Below are 20,510 nucleotides of genomic sequence, written 5' to 3' on the forward strand. Positions count from 1 at the left end.
TATATAACCTGGCAGCATTTGAATTGACACCACATTTGAGCTGAATTTATTACAGAAAAAGTAAATGTGTCACACACACACACACGACAGAGAGAGAGAGCGCGCACATTCTCTTTGGTGTGATGAAATCTTCTCACCTTACTATATCAAACACCAAAGTTGCAATAAGACTTCACAGGATCATTTACTGGGGCGCCTTGACACATTAGTACTTGCTACTTTTAAAATAACATTTTTAACAGTGTTCTAGTTTCATGTTCTTAAAACCTTATATTGTCAACTACTTTAAAAATAATTATCTTCGTTTGTATCTGAGAGTCTGACTCATCTTTTGTCTCATCGCTATCTGTTGTTGGTCCCTTGATACTGCCTCTTGGTCCATAATGAGGAGCTGTTTTTGGTGCAGCTCTCTTCTCTTAGGCAGGGCTAGGGAACCTTCAGCCTTCCAGATGTTGCTGCACTTAAACTCTCACCATCCCTGAATATTGACTGGGGCTAATGGAGTTGAAGTCTAACAACATCTGGAGGGCACATGTCCCCCACCCCTTCTTTTGAGCAGTAGTCCTCAACTATTCTAACTTCAGGAAACCTTTCCGCATTGACTCACCTTGCAAGAAATAACTGCATGTATGTTGTGGAATCACTATGCCTTTTATAGAATTCTGTGGCAGGTTTTAGGATGCACACCCAAGATTTTAGCTAGGGCTATTGACTTGCATGGTCTACTCAGCTAAAGCTGCAATCCTAACCCCATTTATCTGGGAATAAGTGCAAATGAATTCAATAGGATTCATCTCTAAGTATGGTTAGTATTTCACTGTAAGTGTACCCTGGTGAGCACACATCACTCTCTAGCGGAGGACACACATTGCAAGTGAAGAATAGTCATCATGTTTTTGTTTCGTTCTGCTTTTTTGAGGGAAGCTTATTTGCCACTACTAATTTTCTCATTGGCGAGTCTATGATAAGCTCCTAGGGAACACAAGTGCCTTACAGGTTCTACAACATCTAAATGTTGATATTTTACAGAATCCTTCAATAGATTTTTGTGTTAACATATATTTGCATACATGGGATGCTATTCAACTATACCATAGTTGTAGGAGGGCTATATATTCTGCAGGTGGCAGGTCACCTGACTGAATTATCTGTCATACAATACAACACAACACAACACAACACAACACAATAATGTATGTATGTATGTATATATGTATGTATGTATGTATGTTAAAACTGGTTGTAGGATCTGGCAGCTAGGGGTTTTTTTGGGGGGGGGGAGGATGAAGAGTATGGTCTACAGTACGCAGTGGCACAGCCAGGAAACAGGTTTCCCCCATTTACATTTTGTAAGAATTAAGCAATCGTTTACTGAAATACATGCATACACACACACACACACACACACACACACAAATGAGAAACTGGATTCCCTATCTCTCATTATTATCCTAGCACAAATCATGTTGACAGCAGAAGCAGAAAGAAGAATTGGAAGGGAATTTACCCCAAATTTATCATGCATACCACATAAAATGCCACAACTAGGTTCTGTAACTGGGCACAATAATTATTACTGGCACAAGAACCTGTTACAACCTGACAATCCTATGGAGGTAAGCCCAGGAGAGGAAGGTAAGTATGGCAGGAGACCAAAAAGATAATAAACTAGATTGAAACCAAAGCTTTTTAATTATTTCCTCTCCTTCATATGCCCTCTTTCAATGGTGCACTGCAGCTAGAAGAAGAAAGGAATATACCATCTATGGTGACTGGGGTTGATGATTGCCCTCCAATGTTTTTCAGATGAAATTAAGAACACTACTGTGCATACATACCTAAATGAGACCACAGATATGGTTTTGCGGACCATATGGGATCAGGACTTGGGATTCAGTAGTTCAGAGGGAACCCAAGAGACAAGAGACAGGAAATATTTACCCATTAACCATTTCCACAGAGAATTTTGACACAACGTAACAGTAGTGTGCAAAACTATACTGTGTATTCTAATCCAGAGAGTAGCCAATGTGGTGCCCTTCAGATGCTGTTGGACGACTACAACTCCCATCAGCCCCAAGCCAGCAGAGTCAATGGTCAGGCATGATGAAAGTGGCAGTCCAGCACACTCTAGATCCTGTCGTCTTGTATGGCTACCAGTAATGTGTGTTTAGTGTGGCTCCTATCTTTGAAATTTCAAAGTGAGGTACCTGAGATCTCTTTAACTAGAAATGATAGGGACTGAACTGGGGGCATTTGTAGGCAAAACTTGTGATTGAACATTGAGTTATGAGACCTGCAGAACTTGCCCAGCTAAACTGGGACACCAGAGGTGTAAATACAATACAATACAATACAGTACAAGGTAAAATGTCCACTTTCACAACGGTATTATTATTATTATTATTATTATTATTATTAATCTGTGTACATTCATTTTATGCACTTGCTCATTTGATACCAAGATGGACACAGGTTGTTCACTGAATTGCAGTTTTATTTTACTAAGTATAATTATTTTCCACAATGCTGTTTAATACATATTGCTTTACTGTACAAGTACTCAAGTTATTACTTGAACAAAGAAAGGAAAGGGACTTTAAATTAGTTAATTAATTATTAGAAAATGTCTGCCTTTCTAGTACAACCAAATGAGTCACTAATTCTTTTTTGTTTTAATTTTCTCCCTTAACACACATCTCACTAGGGCTATTAAACTCTTTGCTTGATCACTGAATTCCATATCAGTAAATCTCATATTCTCAGCGGGGGCTTTCTTGCTGAGATCAGTTATGCAAAACCAAAGAGCTTTTAAAAATGTGGTTTGTAATCTTCCTGTCATAGACATAAGAAAAGCAGTTGTCTTTAGCAACCTCAAATGTAGAAATAAGGGCAAGGTTGCTCTAGAAGAGTAAAACTCTGGAATATTTTTTTCAACAGGGTCAGGAGATTGCGTAGGGATCCACTTTTTATTTATTTTTATTTATTTAGGGGGGAAATCACAAAATGGCTTTTTAAAGTTACAATGATGAGAAAAATGCCCTTTGCCAGCATTTCCATGGGGGAAACAACATCTCTCTTTTATGTCTGTTTAATTTTTCATGACAATTGCTTTGCCACTCAATAGTTAAAATACCTATTAAAAATGGAGCAGGAAATAAGCTATGACAAAAAATAAGAGAAAAAATGCTAGCAAAGGTGAGGTTCTATTCCCTCGCCCAAGACTTTAACCAGTTATTTCTAATTACAATGCAAGGACTGAACATCATAGTTTTAGTCCTTTTATTGGACCCAAAATGAAAAACAGAGGAAGAGAGAACCTCTGGTTTTACTGTTATTATAGGTCCACTTCCTGTCGTGCTCAAATTATAGGAGAAAAGGTAGACATCCACAATCAGCACTGTGTAATTCCCATAATTAGTCTCTTGACTTATAAAATGTATTGCTATAACTGAGGAAATTATGAAACCAGTAAACAAAAACGTCAGACATTCCTATATGAAGTTAGAGGGAGCCTCACAAAATATGTGTATAGTCATATTTTTAGGATGAAGTGTCTCACCCTATGCTACATTGCAGAGTGCAGAATATTAGTATGCTCTAATGCATTTCTGGGTCTATTGGGAGAGGCACTAACAACCTTACTCAATCTAGACTAGCTTCATATGTAATGATAGGGTTTTAAAAAAAAAATTGTCAGTAACACTGAAATCCTTTGCACACTTATGCACCTCTACTTGGGAGTAAACCAGATTGAAGACCATGGGACAATGAGTAAACACACATAGGACTGTGCTGCCAGTCATTGAAATTTAAGGAATACATTTCTGACAAAAAAAAAAGTTAAACCTTATTGCCAACCTTTAAAAGTAAGCTAACATTTTTAATAGAATTTGTATTTGAGACAGCGTTATAATCTTGAAATTACAAGAGCCGGGTTAAAGTCAGTGAGTCATTAAAGGTCTATAGAATAATGAACCAAGAGGGAATAAGTAATAGCTTAACTGTCATGGCACATAATAGTTCAGAACAAATGTCACAGCAAGACATATTTTGCCTGGGCTTCCCATTCTACCTGTGCTCCATTAGGCACTACAATGCTAATTACTTTCAAAACTATTTTGAAAGCTTTTGCTTCATTTGTGGGGGTGGAGACGGCTATAATGTGAGTTGTTCAAAGGCAATAATACATAAAGAGCACTTCTATTTCCTGCATAAAACTAATGTAAGTAGGCGGGGAAAAGCACTACCATTAATGGCGGAAAGACATGAGGTCAAAATAAACAGGAAAGAACGCCAACCTTGACTGCAACCTTGACAACATCCATACTTCTGAAGATGTTAAAGCCATCATTTACATTTCTCTGGACTTCTTAGGTAACCAATGACAGCTGATCAATTATTTTACATGCACATTTGGAATCAGCTGTGATTTAACGTAATTGTTTCCTTGCTTGGAGACATTATTGCCTCTTTTTCTTCACCTCCTTCCCATCTCTAGCCCATTTGCTCTTAATACTGTAAAATCTTTAAAGATGCTTCTTGTTTATGCCCTCTGAGATTTACCATAGAGACAGCAATGAATGGCTGATACAAAACCCTGTGTAAGACATTGAATGAACACACACACACACATTTTCTTTCTTTTCTTTTTTACAGACACATACTTTTACAATTTATATTCCTTCCTATTCATAAAGGTATAGATGGGGACCAAGAGTTCATCTATAAGCATGGGAATATATATAATGGTATCGCTCTGCAAGGACAAGTATTTGTTGTATTTTAAAAGTCTGTTAAGTCACCATAAACCCTGTACAACTTTTTTTCGTATTTTGTTTTAAGTTGGTAGAGAAAGTATGATATACCTCAGCATTATTGTCTAACTTTTACTTTGCATATTTTTCAGCATTAGAAATTTCCTGTGGATTAGGAATGCACCCTTTGCAAGATGAGAATTTGCTATTTTTGCACCAAAGTGATAAAGCAAAAAGCTCTGCATAAACTTGATGCATTTTAGCAACTGAGAAGCCTGAAGTGGGATGTCCTCTTTTGAAATTTCCTTGCAATTTGCACCAAAGTGACAAAAAGCAAAAAAACAACAACAAAAAAACTCTGGATAAACTATAACCCAGAAGGTGACAATGACTGCTGGTTCACATGTTCACTCCCTGCCCTGCCCACAACACATGGATGCTTGGGGATGCATAGGGGTGTTGGCAAGCAAGTGGCATGTTGTGCACATGTGGGGTTTGTGTAAAGTGGTGCATTCATATGGAACACAAATATGTGGATGTCATGATTTGTGCAATCATAGTGATCCTTTATCCAACTGCTGGTACTATGTGTATTGCAGCAGATGGACAGCCCACATGCAGAATCAATACTGTATTTCGCATGGTTTATACAGATGCCACCGGTTTTCTGTTTCCTAGCTCAACAAGAATAAATGGGTACTCCACAAAGCATGGGAGGAATAAAATTCAAATATGCTTCCTTCTTCTTCTGCTCTGAGTTACACAGTACAGAGCTCAAACAAAGATAAAATGTGTGCAACAATGTTGTGAGCATGGACCCTGAGTTCCTGCAAGACTTTTATAAGGAGTCTCAAGGTTCTGGCTTGCCAAGATTCCAAACAGGATTTGCCCACTTTCCTGGACTGCTCTTTGTAACTGGCCATGTTGACAATGCATCATAATAATGTGGGTGCTTTCCTTAGCATGCATCTTTTTTCCCTCCTTGGTAGTATTTCCTTATCATCATAGACTAAAAGGTCAAATTGAATATGACATGTTGAATATGATAAATATGGCCTGCCAACGGGTCACAGAGGAAAACCAAGGTACTGTAAGTACAGATCTCTTTATTAATTACTTCCCTACTTTCATTCATTCTCTTAAAATGGGAATTCTCATTTTGTCCAAACTCTAATAAAAACAGTAATTTTATAATCAAATTTTATTCTTTACATTTTGAAACTTGGCTTTGAGTCTACATTTAGTCTGATTTTAGGAGAAGGTAACAATGGGATATTGGTGTTCATCACTTGGGCTTATGCTCCTTGTTCATGAATGGAATAAATGTTCAAAATTCTGGTTGTGCTTCAGGTTCCCTTTCTAACACCTCAACATTCTTATTTGGTATTATCTTTATGGTTTTTGTTTGCTTGGTTTATTTCTCCATTGGATAGAATTTTCTTCACCAATTAAAATCAGCTATATTTACTTGTTGTTTGTGGGATAAAGGCTTTGGGAAGTGGATAGTTTTGCTAATTTAGGAGTTATAAAATTTGGTGCCTTTTTATTGGTTGTATACTGAAAATTCTGGTATTCTGTCAAGTCAATAAAATAACCAGAAAATCTGGATTGGTGACCCCTTCTTTATGGGAAGGGTAATTTGAGTGTAGTATATGTCACTCTTAACACTCACATCATTTGTGCACTGTGACCCATAGACAGAGTATTTGCTTGCTAGCAGAATATAAAACAACTAAATCTGAAGACAGATAATTCATACATTCACTGACATGAGTGGGAAAAGCCACTCATGTCAGACAGCAACCTGATGGATAAAGTTGAAATGTTAAAATCGGCTGGATGAGAATGCACCTATGAAATGCAAAGACATTATGAAAAGCAGTTGTCCACTTAGCCTGAAGGAACAAAGATAACCAAGATATCAAGCTATATAATGACATCTGGGTCAGAACATGACTCATAAAAGAGACAGCTAAAAAAAACCCCAGGTAATATCTGTCACCTACAAAGAATCACATAAAGTTAAATTGAGGGTAGGGGAAGAGAACCCTGCTAGGTCATCTCACCTCTCCTGTCTACCAGGATAAAGGATTTTCTTCATAGATAGATAGATACACACACACACACACACACACACACACACAACTTTTTTAGTTGTGGAATTTTCCTCAAGTGCATTTGAAAACTTAGATACATGCTTATTATTTAATTCCTTTTTCTTTCTTTTTTTTGAATTATTAAAGAAAGCAAGGCATTTACTTGGAAAGTTTAATACTTTAGTGGAAAAGTAAGGTATGAACTGCTCTCAGAGCTTTAGACAAATCCAGCAAAGTATAACTGGAGACAAAGTACTTGGGAAAGAGATGAGAACAATATGATGTGCCAAACCAAAAACCAAGAGAGAAAACAGGGAACACAGAATAAAAAGCATTTGTTTAATGAGATTAAATATATTTAAAGATAGCCATATAGCTGACTACAGAAATCAATGTATGTAAATTAGTCAGGTCCATTGATTCTGATATGTATAACTATCACTGGCTATAACCCACATACTTGTCTGTTATCATACTACATGCATTCGATTAGTAAAATAAAATGACTCCGGGACTTAGGGGAATTACTTGTTGCACTCCTTTTGTATGAGCAGGTATAGAGCAAGTATAAAGTCTGTGAATAATCTTGGATACTAATCAGTCACTAATGTGGAGTGTCTTTCATCAGCTACAGCTGGTGCACAAACTACAGCCATTCCTGAACAAGGATAGCTTGGCCACAGTGATCCATTTGCTGATAACCTTCTGCAGCAAGTACAAAATGCAGCAGCCTGTCTTTTGAGTGAGACCACCAGCTGAAGCCACCTCAGTCTGGTTCTTAAAGAACCTCACTGGCTGACAATATGTTTCTGGGCTGCAGTAAAGGTTTTATTCTTTAATTTTTAAAGTGGCTTGTAACCTAAACACGTGGAGTATCTTTCCCAGCTCATTCCTACTGGGGATTAAGATCAGTTGTGGGGAGGTGGGGGTCCTTAGGGTCTGGAATGTGGGGATGAATTTTTCTGTTGTGGCACCCAAAATTGGTACCACCACCCCCTTGAAATCCAGTTGAGGTCTACACTACTGGCTTTTAGATGCCAGATTAAAAGCAAGAAGATTGAGACTGGCTTAAATGGTGGCTTCTACTGTATTTTAATGCATTGCTGCATTTTATGAATTTGTTTGGTTTTTTGTAATTCTATTGTTATCTGCCCAGAGATCTTTGGATGTGGGGCAGAATAAACAAATAAGGAGTAAGTACACTAGTCCGCATAGGCCAGTACTGTCTAATTTGACTGACAGCAGCTCTCCAAGGTACCAGGGTGAGGTATGTACTAGTCTTCTTTCTTAAGACTTTTTCATAGAACTGTAGAGTTGGAAGAGACCATGGGGGTAATCTTGTCTAACCCCCTGCAACAAACTAATATTTTGCCCAAAGTGGTGCTCAAACCCACCATGCTCTACTGACTGAACCATCCCTTCAATCATCTAACTAGAGATTAGACAAATTGAATTTGGAATGTATGCATCTATCAGTGATCCATAGCTGTCAACTCTTCCCTTTTCTTGTGAGGAATCCTATTCGGAATAAGGGAATTTCCCTTAAAAAAAGTGAAATGTTGACAGCTATGCAGTGATCTATGGAACGAGCAAAATATGAGCACATAAACAGGGGTGAAAGAAGTGCAAATGAATGATGCTCTGTATGCGCATACAATTTCCATTTTCACAAAGGTTTTAAATGAATTAATAGAATGCATTTTCACTTTATAAACTTGCTTATTCAATTCCAAAAACAGCCATATGCAAATTTTATTGTATAATCATTTTTATATTACTGTTAAAGATCAACTGCTTTACTGTACAAGTACCCAACAAAGAACAACTCCTTAATTTTAATTAATTAAAAAACAGGAGTGGAGGAAATATCTTTTTTTAAAGAAGAAGAAGAAGACATATCTGGGGTACATTTATGAGACATTTAGAACATTTAGCACACAGGACCAATCACACATCATGTTCTACATGTGGGGAGAGAATGCACAAAGCCATACATACATGCTGGGGGATAATGTAGACCACCACACATTTACTCAACGTTCTTTCCTTTGATAGATGTGATGCTGTCAGCCCTGCTTCTATGAAAGGAGAGTTGGTACTCTCCTCACATACTAGATGAATTGAAGCTAGCTCATGTATTTTCTCCCATAAAACTGGTGAGAAGAGTACAGTCTCTATAAATCTATACTCAACTTTATTTGTATTGCATCTACAAGATGTGCTTAGAAGGCTTTAAATGGAGATTAGACACTTCCATATGGGATGGAATTATCAACCACTATTAACCATGATCATTAATAGGAACCTCCTTGTTCAGAGGCTTGATGACATTAAATACCAGTTGCCAGAGCACTGACAGTGGGGGAGGGCTATTGCTTTCATGCCCTTATTGAAAGCATCTTGGAAACTCATGACTATCCACTATGGGAAATAGGAAGCTAACTGGTAGACCTTTGGTCTGAGCCAACAGAGCACCCCTTATTTTCTGAACTGCACGCACTATGGCAATATTATAAATGTGGATGTGGGCAAACATTTTGAGCCTATCACTTTTCTTAGTAAACCTTCTCTTAGTTTTTGTTGCCCAAGTGCAAGCACATCAAAAGTTTAGTAGCCAGTATTTAGGTGTAGGTTGGATCCCTATGGCTCTTTTCTCAGAAGGTAGGGGAAAGAAGATGCCACTGAGATTAAGGCCAATCCCCTTACTTTTATTTAACACCTCCAACCTACCAATATTTGGGGAGATGCTCAGCATAGCGCTATTGCAGTAAGAAGAACAGGAGTAGCTGTATTCATACTCTCATATCCATATGATTAACTATTAAACCATTCCTATTTTTAAATAACCATTAAATACCCAGAGGACTGGCAGTAGGAAAGGGATATTGCTTTCATGCCCTTACTGACCCTTTAATTTTTTTTTTCTCCTATTCTTGAACAAGTATATACAAACTGAAAAATAAACCAATCTGTTCTTCAACCTTCACAGCTGGCAATTTCTCATAGAATTTCTCATGGGCTGAACAATCATGAAATATTATTCCTCATATTTTATAGTGCATCTTCACCATTCCACTCTTACAAACTGTTGCAGGCTTTATAGATTTCAAACACCTGAAGTGTGGTGTAGTGGGAAAGATATGCAACTTATATATGTTTCTTCTCAGAGTCACTGAAAACCAAAAGTTATGCTTGGTTTGGTTGGTCATGTTGAATAACCATACAAACTCAATCAATAAATAAAATGATCTGGCAGACATTGTTGACAATAACTAATTTATATAGCACCAAGAGTTACTGAGCATCAAGCCTTCCAATTATTTCACTGGCACAAGCCTTGTTTATTCATCTTATGTAGTTTTTGAAGATTAAAACACTGTTTAGAATGTTATTGCAAAGAAACACCATAGCTATTTTACTTTTCCATTGATTTTGGTTTAAAATTTGATTAAATTTCATCCAGTTATATCATTTGGAACTTGGAAATAAGGAGTTAGAATCACAGAACCCTGAGATTAAGAGTCTTATGCTCTACCAACTGAGCTACCAAGGCAGAATTACTGGAAATAGTTGGCATCACTAACTAGCTGGTTGTTGGCATCACTTTTGCCTGTACTCTGGAACAATAGTAAATAATGCACTTCAAATCATATTGTATCACAAGGTTGAGATTCTGATTTTTCACCAGTATGTGTGGGCATAATACAGATTCTCCTACAGATTTTGCTTTGTTATTTTATTTTATTACTTCTCACTCCATAGCTCATTTTGCTTAACAGTTAAAACTCCAGTTATAAAAACAGAATGCAAAGGTATCACATGCTCACTGCATCAGTGTATGGAAAGTATAGAAGAAAAATGGCAACAGCATCTCCCCATTAGTTTGCTATATTAGTTTAAATTTCAAAGAAAAGATCAATCAAGGAAAGCTTAATGCAAATGTAAAAGAAATATTAGACAAATGTATCCTGCTACATCAAAGAAGACTTAGACACCATGATTATCACTAACAGTAATTAACGGTAAAAGGGCCTGTTATACTAAAATAATGTTATTTGAAAGTTCATAAGTTCAAAGGTTAAGAGTTAGTTGAATTCACACATCATTGTTCCTATAACTGGAATGATTAAACTAAGAAGGTTTTGGTTACAGGAGGAGTATCAGGGTGATATAAGGGAGTGGGGGGGGGGGTTGATGGTTCTTGCTATGTAAGGCTGCCAGTTCTTTATCCATGGGGAATTATGGACAATCTGGGATTGATCACCACCAAAGGTGGGTCTGTGGGCACATTTGCAAACCAGCCACATGCACACCACAACCTATCTTATTGCATACCACAGAATGCTTATTTAAGCAGAGGAAGGGGAAAGGAAAAGGAACCTGTAGGAACTGAAGAAGACCTCTGAGAGCACATATGCACTCACAAGCATCATACTGGCAACTCCTGGATTGAGCACATGCCTTTTATTACTATTTCCCAGTAAAAACATGGCAATTTCTCGGTAATTTAGTTATGTATACTTGCTTTTTAAAAATGTGCTTATAGTGTTTGTGCATTGTTGTTATTGTTTTATATTATTTTATGTATGCTGTTTGGAAGTTTGTTTGTTTTTTAAGTAACAGGTTTATACTTTCCCCCCTAAATAAATACATTAAAAGTACACAGCAACACTTTTAGTGTGCTGTGTTATTGTTCACTCTCGAAAATGTTTGTAAGACTGGGTAGTATTGCATTTATTAATTGTGGACAGTCATAAGTATGCATGAATGCAGGGAATAACCTTTGGGGACAGGAATCATCTTGGTAATAGCCAGCTATTTCTGGAACTCCATAAACTCCTCATTGCAATTATTTTTGAGAAAATTCTGGTGTCTCCTCTCAAGTGTCAACCTCCTTGCTATTCACAGTCTTTGAGAGATTCACATGCATCCTCAGTCCCCTCTCCCCCAAAAATGTTAATAAACGCTTAAGGCGGATCCATTCTGTGGCAAGCCCAGTTGCCTTTTTGACATGAACTCCTTGGCAGAGCAAAGTTTTATCTTCAGATATTTTATTTTATTTTATTTTATTTAAAAACCCTCTTCGCTTCCCATAAGGGAGGCAAAACCTGCATAACCACAGCATGTTTAAAAATTTCCCAGAAGTTGTTGAAACTCCAGACATAAAGACAGGCTGCAGGTGTGTCAACATTCACATGCGAATGCTGGTAACCTGAGATGAAGCTGCGGGGACCTCAGAAACTCGTATCTCATTTCCCCACTTTTGGAGTACACACAAGGGAATGCTGTTATTTACACTGCCCGCAATTCAGGGCGTGCGGTCTCCGAGTTTTCTAGCTATACGTGTGTATTACACGCCTACTATACGTGTGTATTGGTGACAACTGGGGTTGGGATTTGTAGAGCGGCGGCGGCAGCAGCAGCAGCAGCAGCAGCAGCAGCAGCAGCAGGGGAGGGAAATGTGGGTGAATGGCCGCAGCACGGAGCTGTCTCTCTCACGATAGGACACAGCCAGTGGGCGGTGGCTGCTGCTGCTGCGGAGGCGGCGGCTGCATCCCCTCACGCGGGGATTTGGCGAGCGCCTTTTGCCCCTGATCTGCTGGCGGCGCGCGCGCTTTTTCTCCCGCGCTGCCAGGCGGCGACGGACTGGGGCTCCCCTTCGTCAAGCCTTGCGCTCGCGCCCAGCCCGTGGCGCGCGACGAGTAGGATCAAAGCGAAGGCAGAGACGCTTCCTCAGCGAGGGAAGAGAGCGCGGGAGAGAAGCTCCGCGAGAGGAACGCCTCCCTCCCCCGCCCCCTCGGGGACGACTTAGCGAGACCCGAGCGGGGATCACTCCAGCCCCGTCAGAACAGAGCGGCTCGCCTCCCGCCACAGGCTCGCCTCCTCCACCCCCGCGAGGCGCCTCTCATGTCGAAGCAGCCGCCTCTTGTTTGCTCCAAGAGACCTTTCTCTCACATAATATAGTATAATAGATATTAATAATAGTCTCCACATACGAGTGCTGACATAATAGAGCTGTTCAATCCTCACCATCCCCACCTATGAGTGCTGAGGAGGCAAGGCGAACTGCGGGAGGGGGGAGCTCTTTATTCTGAAGGGGAGGCTGTCAAAAAAACAAACAGAGAGGAGGGAGATTGCAATATCTATATCTCTATATAATATAGAGATATCCCTTCTCTCAGCTGGGAAGAGGCGGCGTTTCTCTTCCCTTCTCCTCTGCCCTGGTTCCCCCTACAAGAAAACTCACAGGAGCAGATCTCTGTTATGAGGAGAAAAGGGGAGCAGCTCCTTCGGAGAGGGAGGAGAAAAATCAAGGCTGGACCAAACTTGGAAACGCCAAGCTCAGCTGCAGTTGGGCTTTCCTCTCCAGTTACTGAGGCATTTTTTCCCTCCCCTTCCCACCGCCCCACAACACAGCCTGGGGAAGAAAATAAAAAAGCTCGTTCTTCAATGATTTCCTTATCTGAGGAAGCCTCTCAACTTTCGCAGACACCTGAAGGCATCTTTTCAAAGGCAGAGAGGGTGAAGACCTGTCTAAGTTATCTCCTGGGCGTCTGTCCTTCCCCTCTGTCTGGGCAAAGACTCGATAAATGGAGAGGATCTAATCTGTGTGATCTGCGAGGTCTTTTCTCCATCTCTCCATCCACCACTCCTCCATCTGCCTACCCGTGAAAGGCACAGAATTAATATATGCATCTGTCTAATCTTTCTCTATCCGAGCCTCCCCTCGCTGCATCCGATTAGTACAGAAAGAGAGCGAGCGAGCGAGCGAGCGAGGAAGTTTCCTCCCCGCCTCCCCAGCAACCTCCATCACTGCACCTTTTCAGGAGGAGGGCGTCCTATTTAGAGACGGCAGCGAGCAGAAAGGAGCCCCGCGACTGCATCCGCAAACTGTCCGAGGCTCTCCTGCTTCTTCGCTGCGCTTCAGATGTATAATTAAAAATAAAATAAAACAAACAACGGGAGGGAGGGAGAGACTAAGGAAACGACCGCAGGGCTGCTTGTTTGGTGATGGTGCCTATATTATTATTATTATTATTATTATTATTATTATTATTATTCCGTCTTGCCAGTGCGCTGATCAGGATTACGCGGAAGCCCTGACTGCATCTGCGAAGCGCCCATTGCAAAAGAGGACATGTCTGCAGATGGATGACACATAATCTGATTAAAGAAAATAAATACATACAAGAAAAACCCCCACGTCCAGACAGCTGGGGCTTATTGGCACGTCTCTCTCCCTCTCCCCCCACACGCTTGCCCCTTCCCCAAGATCGCCCGGCGCAGTAATTCACTTTCTTTATTTCTGGACTTTGCCCTCACTTTCCACCCCGGAATGCGCCGGGGCTGCTCTTCCCCTGACCCCGTCGAGCATCCTCGCGCCCCCTCGCCCGCCGCTCACCTCTGGCGGACGACGGCGCTCCCAGGCTGGCGCACAGCACGAGCCAGGCGCCCACCCAGCGGCTCATGATGGTGATCCCGAGGGACGATCCCGAGGCGGCAGAGTCGAGGAGTTTGGCGCGGGAGGAAGAGCGGCGGTCTCTCCGCACCTGGTCGCTCGGCAGCAGATCCCACGAGGAAGGAGACGTCCCCGCGCGCGAGGGAAGAGCCTCTCTCCTTCTCCTGCTCCCCAACGACGGCGAGTGCCGCGTCTCGCCTAATGGCCAGGATATCCTCCTCGGAGACCCCCGCGCAGCTCGCGGCCGGAACGCGGCTGCCGCGACTCGCCGCTCATCGCTCGCCCTGGGCAGGTGTGTGGGAGCGAGCGAGCGAGCGAGCGAGAGACTCTTCCTTCGCCTCCTTCGTCTGCCGCGGGTCGGTGGGGGCAGCCTCTTGGCTGGCTGCTCCTGCCGCTGCTGCAGGGAAGAGAACAATGACGAGGGAGAGAGAGAGAGAGAGCGCTCTGCCGGCTGGAAAGTGCGCTGTGTACAAACAGAGGCGGCGTGCGCGCGGCTGGCTGAGGCGAGAACCACACTCTCCGACGCCGAAGCCGCCTGCTCCCCCCCCCCCCGCCTCCCTTCACTCAAGAGGCAGCTCCGGGCGGGGGGGGGGAGTCAGAGAGGACCGCGGACACACCCTGCCCTCTGATTGGCCCGCCTTTTGTCTCAGTGAGCGGCGCGCGCTGGAGGTGGGAGCTCGAAGTAAGAGGCAAGTCGAGAGAGATAGGCGAGGAGGACTGGTCCTCTTGGCTGGGGAGCGGAGCGGAGTCGCTGAAGGGATGGAGAGAGAGCGGGTTCTCAACCAAATGAGGAACTAGGATCCCCCCCCCTCTCTCTCTCTCTCTCTCACACACACACACACACACACACACACTCCTCCCCCTTTCTTCCAGCTTTACTGGTTGTGGATGTTGAATCGGGCATGTCGGGGAGAGTGTGGGTGAACACCAAAGTGCAAAAGTTCTCAATTGTTCTGTATTATTGTTGGCTTGACATTAATCACACTTTAACACCGAGTTTTTTAAAGCAGGTTTCAAAGTTGTTGGTTTGTTGGTTTGTTTAATCATCACCACCACCACCATCAGTGGTAATATTCATGCTACAAAAGTGGGAATTGATATTGAGAGTGGTAACCACCTAAGGAGTTCATAGCTAAGCTAAGGTGGAAACTGGGATTGACTTGTAGGCATGATCTCCCCCAGTTTTTACTGGGCAATTTCAGTCCAAATCCTAGATTGACTGTACTTGTTCCAAAAACAAGCAAACAAAACCCAACAACATGTGGTCATTTTGCATTCTTGTCTGTGTATATTGAATGTTTTGTGTAAGGACAGAGCATGAACACTAGATTTAAGTCACGAATATTGTGACCTTAAAAAGGTAAAGGGACCCCTGACCATTAGGTCCAGTCGTGACCAACTCTGGGGTTGCGGCGCTCATCTCACTTTATTGGCTGAGGGAGCCGGCGGCGTACAGCTTCCGGGTCATGTGGCCAGCATGACTAAGCCACTTCTGGCAAACCAGAGCAGCACACCAAAATGCCGTTTACCTTCCCGCCAGAGCCGTACCTATTTATCTACTTGCACTTTGACATGCTTTCGAACTGCTAGGTTGGCAGGAGCTGGGACCGAGCAATGGGAGCTCACCCCATCGCAAGGATTCGAACCGCTGACCTTCTGATTGGCAAGCCCTAGACTCTGTGGTTTAACCCACAGTGCCACCCGCGTCCCTTGATTGTGACCTTACCCATGCAGAATTTTAAAAATGTGGGGCATGCCATCAGTTTCGTATGTTTTCTGTGATAGCCAGAGAGTGAAGCCATGAATGCTTGTAATAAAAGCATCAACATAATTTGCATTATTGGTTTAGCCCATCCCTAACTGCAGCCTTAAAAACAAAATGCAAGTGGTTGCTGGAGTCAAGAGTCAAGCAGAAGATTTCCAGGAACTTCTAGGAAACTGAAAATGTTCCAGAACTGTTAAAACTTATCATCATCAAGGGAATTGTCTTTTAGAAACCACACATTTCAAAGAAATCCACAGTTCAATAATAAATGCAATTCAAAAACAGATCATTTTAGGGTACAGTATTATGAAGCAGTGTACTTGACTACATGAATGTTTTTTCTCAAATCTGAATGCTTTCAGATCACTGTGTTTAATAATTCTGCTGTGTGAGCATGGAACATTGCATCCAGATGTTATGAGGTTGATAAGCTTTCATACTTTGATAGGGTTCCACCCACCATCTACATTTTCTGTGCATTCTAGAAATATTAGTTGAGATACTAATATAGCAGGTAACAATACCAAGACAAAATTATTGATGGAGAAGGCCTATTAAGCATCATTTGCTAGCTTGTTTGACCATGATTCCATCTCCTGCTATGTTATCAAACCTATCTCTGCATGATGTGAAAGTTTCTTGAATCTTCTACTTTTTGCTAAAGCTTTGGCTACGTTCCTCTGAAACCATTCTACACTCCTATCTCACCACTGGGATATATTTTGTCACTGACATTTTATTTTTTATTTAATTTTACCCCATTAGCTGGTTGGAGGAGAGATTTATAGTGTGGGCCATGTCCTTTTTATCTGCTCAAAAGAGATGAAACTACCCAAGTAATAACTTACATTTATACAGTGCATTTCTTCTCCAGAATCCCAGATCACTTTACACACTCTATATATACAGCAATCACTCCATTCATCACAAAAATGCAGCTACCACTCTGGTGGGCATGTTGGACCGCTAGTGCACACCCACGGAAAAGCTTCAGATAAGAACACTACTTCAGAATATAAATGTAAGAAGAAATGGGTTGAGCGTTACAGTCACAATGGAGTTTGGCCAGGAATTCTAAAATAGTATCATTTGTAAATCTCCTTGCCACTATGATGAAATATGGGATCAGAAGTGACCAATTGCTGGAGAATAGTTGCTTATTTAAAATGAGAGGTTAAAGTCACTGACACGAACACTGTAGGTAATCAGTTTCTCATACATAGAATCTCACCTGCCCATCAGTCCATTTTTTAGTTAGCATTTAGTACAACTCCATTCATATGCACAAGACCTTTTTCCTTCACTTATAGACAGCGGGATGCACTTGCAGCGATTCTTCACTTATACTTCAGCAGTCCTTTGGTTCATGGACTCACACAGAACCTCTGGACTTTTCTTTCATACTGATCAGAGATTGGACCATGTCGTTAAATCATTTTCATTATTTTGGAGTTGGATGTGAAGTCTTTTCTACCTTTCATACATGCTCAAAATCTTCTTGGGAGATTTTGCAACAAGCACCCCTGCTATCTGTCATTGTCTTCACACAATTCACATTAACATATTTCACATCCACATCTTCTTCAAAACAACCCAAATATGTTATGGTTCCACCACCTACTGTGATGTCTATTGATGTTCTTCTCAGTTTTTTATCAGCCACAAGGTTTTCTTTATTGTTATCATTGACCCAGGGGCAAGGTCACATGCTGGCTGTTAAGTCACTTCAGCAAAAGATTCAAGCAAGTTGTACAGAGCTGGACTTTTCCTCTGCTGTCATCTATTTTAGCTCATCATGACTGTTCTTGTGTTTTCTGGATTCAGTAGTTCCTTTGGACCCAGCAGGACTGAATTAATATATAATGTTGCTCAATTTCAAATTACAGAATGGCAGGATTCTTCCTGGAACACCACTATGAAAATTTTATCCCTTTTCAGGTGTTATTCCCCAAGAGGGAATCTCAAAGCATGTGGGGATGAGTGGGAAATATATACTAGCCCTCTCCCAATATTCCTATCTACTCCACTCCCTTCTTTAATTGAATGGGAAAGTCTGGATGGGCTTCTAAATGAGTTCATTTGACTGGCTTGGAAGCATCTCTGGAACTGGGAACTCTATGTTTTGAGACTATCAGTGTTCATGACAGCGAGCTTCTAAGTATATTAGCCAAATGCACTTAGGGAGCAATCCAAACCAAAGATCTGCTGGGGTGAGTAGAATTTGGAATAAGTGGGTATCTGGTTGAGCCTGGGCTATGCTGTCTGAAGTCCCAGATCCTGACTCAGCCAGAGATATGCTGGCATAGGTCCTGCATCCCAGCTCAGACAAGACTCAGATGGGGTAAATCTCCCACAAAAGGTCACGGCAGTGGTGAGCTAGGACATTGGGAGTCTTACTGCTATTCCCAAGTCTGTCCAGCTCAGTCCCATGGCCTAGCATCCCAACAGAAGTTACAGTGGCAAAAAGGGACTTGTAAGTCAGAAGGTGTGCTTTCACTCTGTCAGGCTTGGGCCAGCTCAGCCAGCAGTAGCAGAGTTTGGGATACAGGTAAATTACACCAGCATTATTTACCCTGCCACAAATCGTGCTGGCTTCCTATAATTTGGATTGCTCTGATCAAAGCTCCATCCAGGACTTCTTGCTCAAAATGTGCAAACCAGGAGTAGAAGAGGTGGGGTCAGTGCACACAGAGAAATTGGGGGCTTGGCGGGTGTGTGGGCACCCACTACTTAATATCCAGATTTGCTGTTGAGCCATAATTCTTAAGCATCCTCTCATTGACATGTAGTTGGTTGTTGTAGATGCTTTCAGTATTTGATTTGCCAATGGTACTTTCAGAAGAAGCTCTTCCTGTAACAAATGTAGGAACTGAGTATCTCTGAGGCTGCCTGTTTCCATATAGTACACATTTCTGGGGAAAAGGAATTAGGCAGTCTAATTCTTTTCCCCAATTCCCAACCCTGTCCCTGCTTTGAATGTAGCTTGCTTCAACAGTGATACACACTAATTAGTCTGCATTAAAACCTTGTAATTTACAATGAACATTCTAAAAAAAAGTGTTTTTTATAATGTAAACACACACACGTTAGTGGCATCACACTAGACTGGGAATGTGGACTATGCTGATTATTATTCTACTAATCTGTAGTGTGAGGTTGGTGCTATCAATTCATTTTTGCCTTTCTGAGCCTCAGCTTTTTAATCAATGCTTTGTCTTTTTTATCTTGTTGTTGACATCCATCTGTCTCGAGAGAAAATGAGACATGAAGTGCGCCTCTGGGGGTGAAGTCAAACTGTTGGAGAATCACAGCGCCTGCTGCAGCTACAGAGACTGGTAACTCACAACTGCTGCCTCCTGTGTTGTTTTTGTTGCATCAGCAGCACTGTGACCTCTCTGGGGTGCAAACCTGAGCACTGTGTATGGAAGTCCTGGGCTGCTCAGATGACAAGACCCCCACTCTCAGCCTCCGTAATGTGGCCCAAAGGAAAGCAGAGCAATACATTTGGCACCAGTTTGCATTCAGGAGTTGCCAGAAGGAGGCGTACAAGGCACAACCCAACTGTCTTAGAGTTTCTTATCTGCATACATTATATTTGAGGAACTAAAATTCTTACAGAACATTTAAAAACAGGTCCTTAACTTCTCATTCCAGAGCCAGTGTGGTGTAGTGGTTAAGAGCGGTAGTCTCATAATCTGGGGAACCGGGTTCGTGTCTCCGCTCCTCCACATGCAGCTGCTGGGTGACCTTGGGCCAGTCACACTTCTTTGAAGTCTCTCAGCCCCACTCACCTCACAGAGTGTTTGTTGTGGGGGAGGAAGGGAAAGGAGAATGTTAGCCGCTTTGAGACTCCTTAAAGGGAGTGAAAGGCGGGATATCAAATCCAAACTCTTCTTCTTCTTCTTCTTCTTCTTCTTCTTCTTCTTCTTCTTCTTCATTCAACACCATCTCTTCTTTCTTACCTACTTCAGCAACAGACCTTTAGATCACAAAAATCGTTACAACACAAAAAGATCACAGCTTCACTTAGGACCTATATATTTCCATTAACCAAACAACAATTGTAAACAGTTTGTCCCTGTCACCAAATCTTCTTTCCACTTTATTTTAAGATTTCCAAGGAAACAAGCACGTAAGCTCTGAGTCACCTTGGTGACTTCTGATGTCACCTTCAGAGTATCTTAGATGGTTTCTTTATTGTACAGACCAGTTTTAATTTAAAGATTAGCTTTATCACAGTCTCCCATCCAAGTGCTGACTAGATCTGAGACTGCTTACCTTGTGAAATCAGATGAGCTCAAAGTCTGAGGTGGAGATAGTGGCAGCTTATGGGGCCACCATCTCAGTTTTTTTAAAAAAATTAAGGCCTCTAAAAGCACCAACTCTACCTGAGCTATTTCCAAAGGATAACACTGAAGGGGAACAATAAACGG

General features: G+C 41.6%; 1 protein-coding gene across 1 annotated transcript in view; it reads right to left on the reverse strand.

Moving 5' to 3' along the window:
- EDIL3 (EGF like repeats and discoidin domains 3) overlaps window positions 1-14,872 on the reverse strand; it is a 236,244-nt gene extending 221,372 nt beyond the window's left edge. Inside the window, exon 1 of the mRNA XM_080972845.1 lies at window positions 14,256-14,872. Coding sequence (XP_080828971.1) covers window positions 14,256-14,322 — 67 coding nt within the window. The 5' untranslated portion in view covers window positions 14,323-14,872. The remainder of the gene's footprint in view (window positions 1-14,255) is intronic.
- Window positions 14,873-20,510: the final 5,638 nt, after the last annotated feature.

The sequence above is a fragment of the Podarcis pityusensis genome, assembly GCF_964106645.2.
Source record: "Podarcis pityusensis genome assembly, chromosome: 11".
Lineage (NCBI taxonomy): Eukaryota > Metazoa > Chordata > Lepidosauria > Squamata > Lacertidae > Podarcis > Podarcis pityusensis.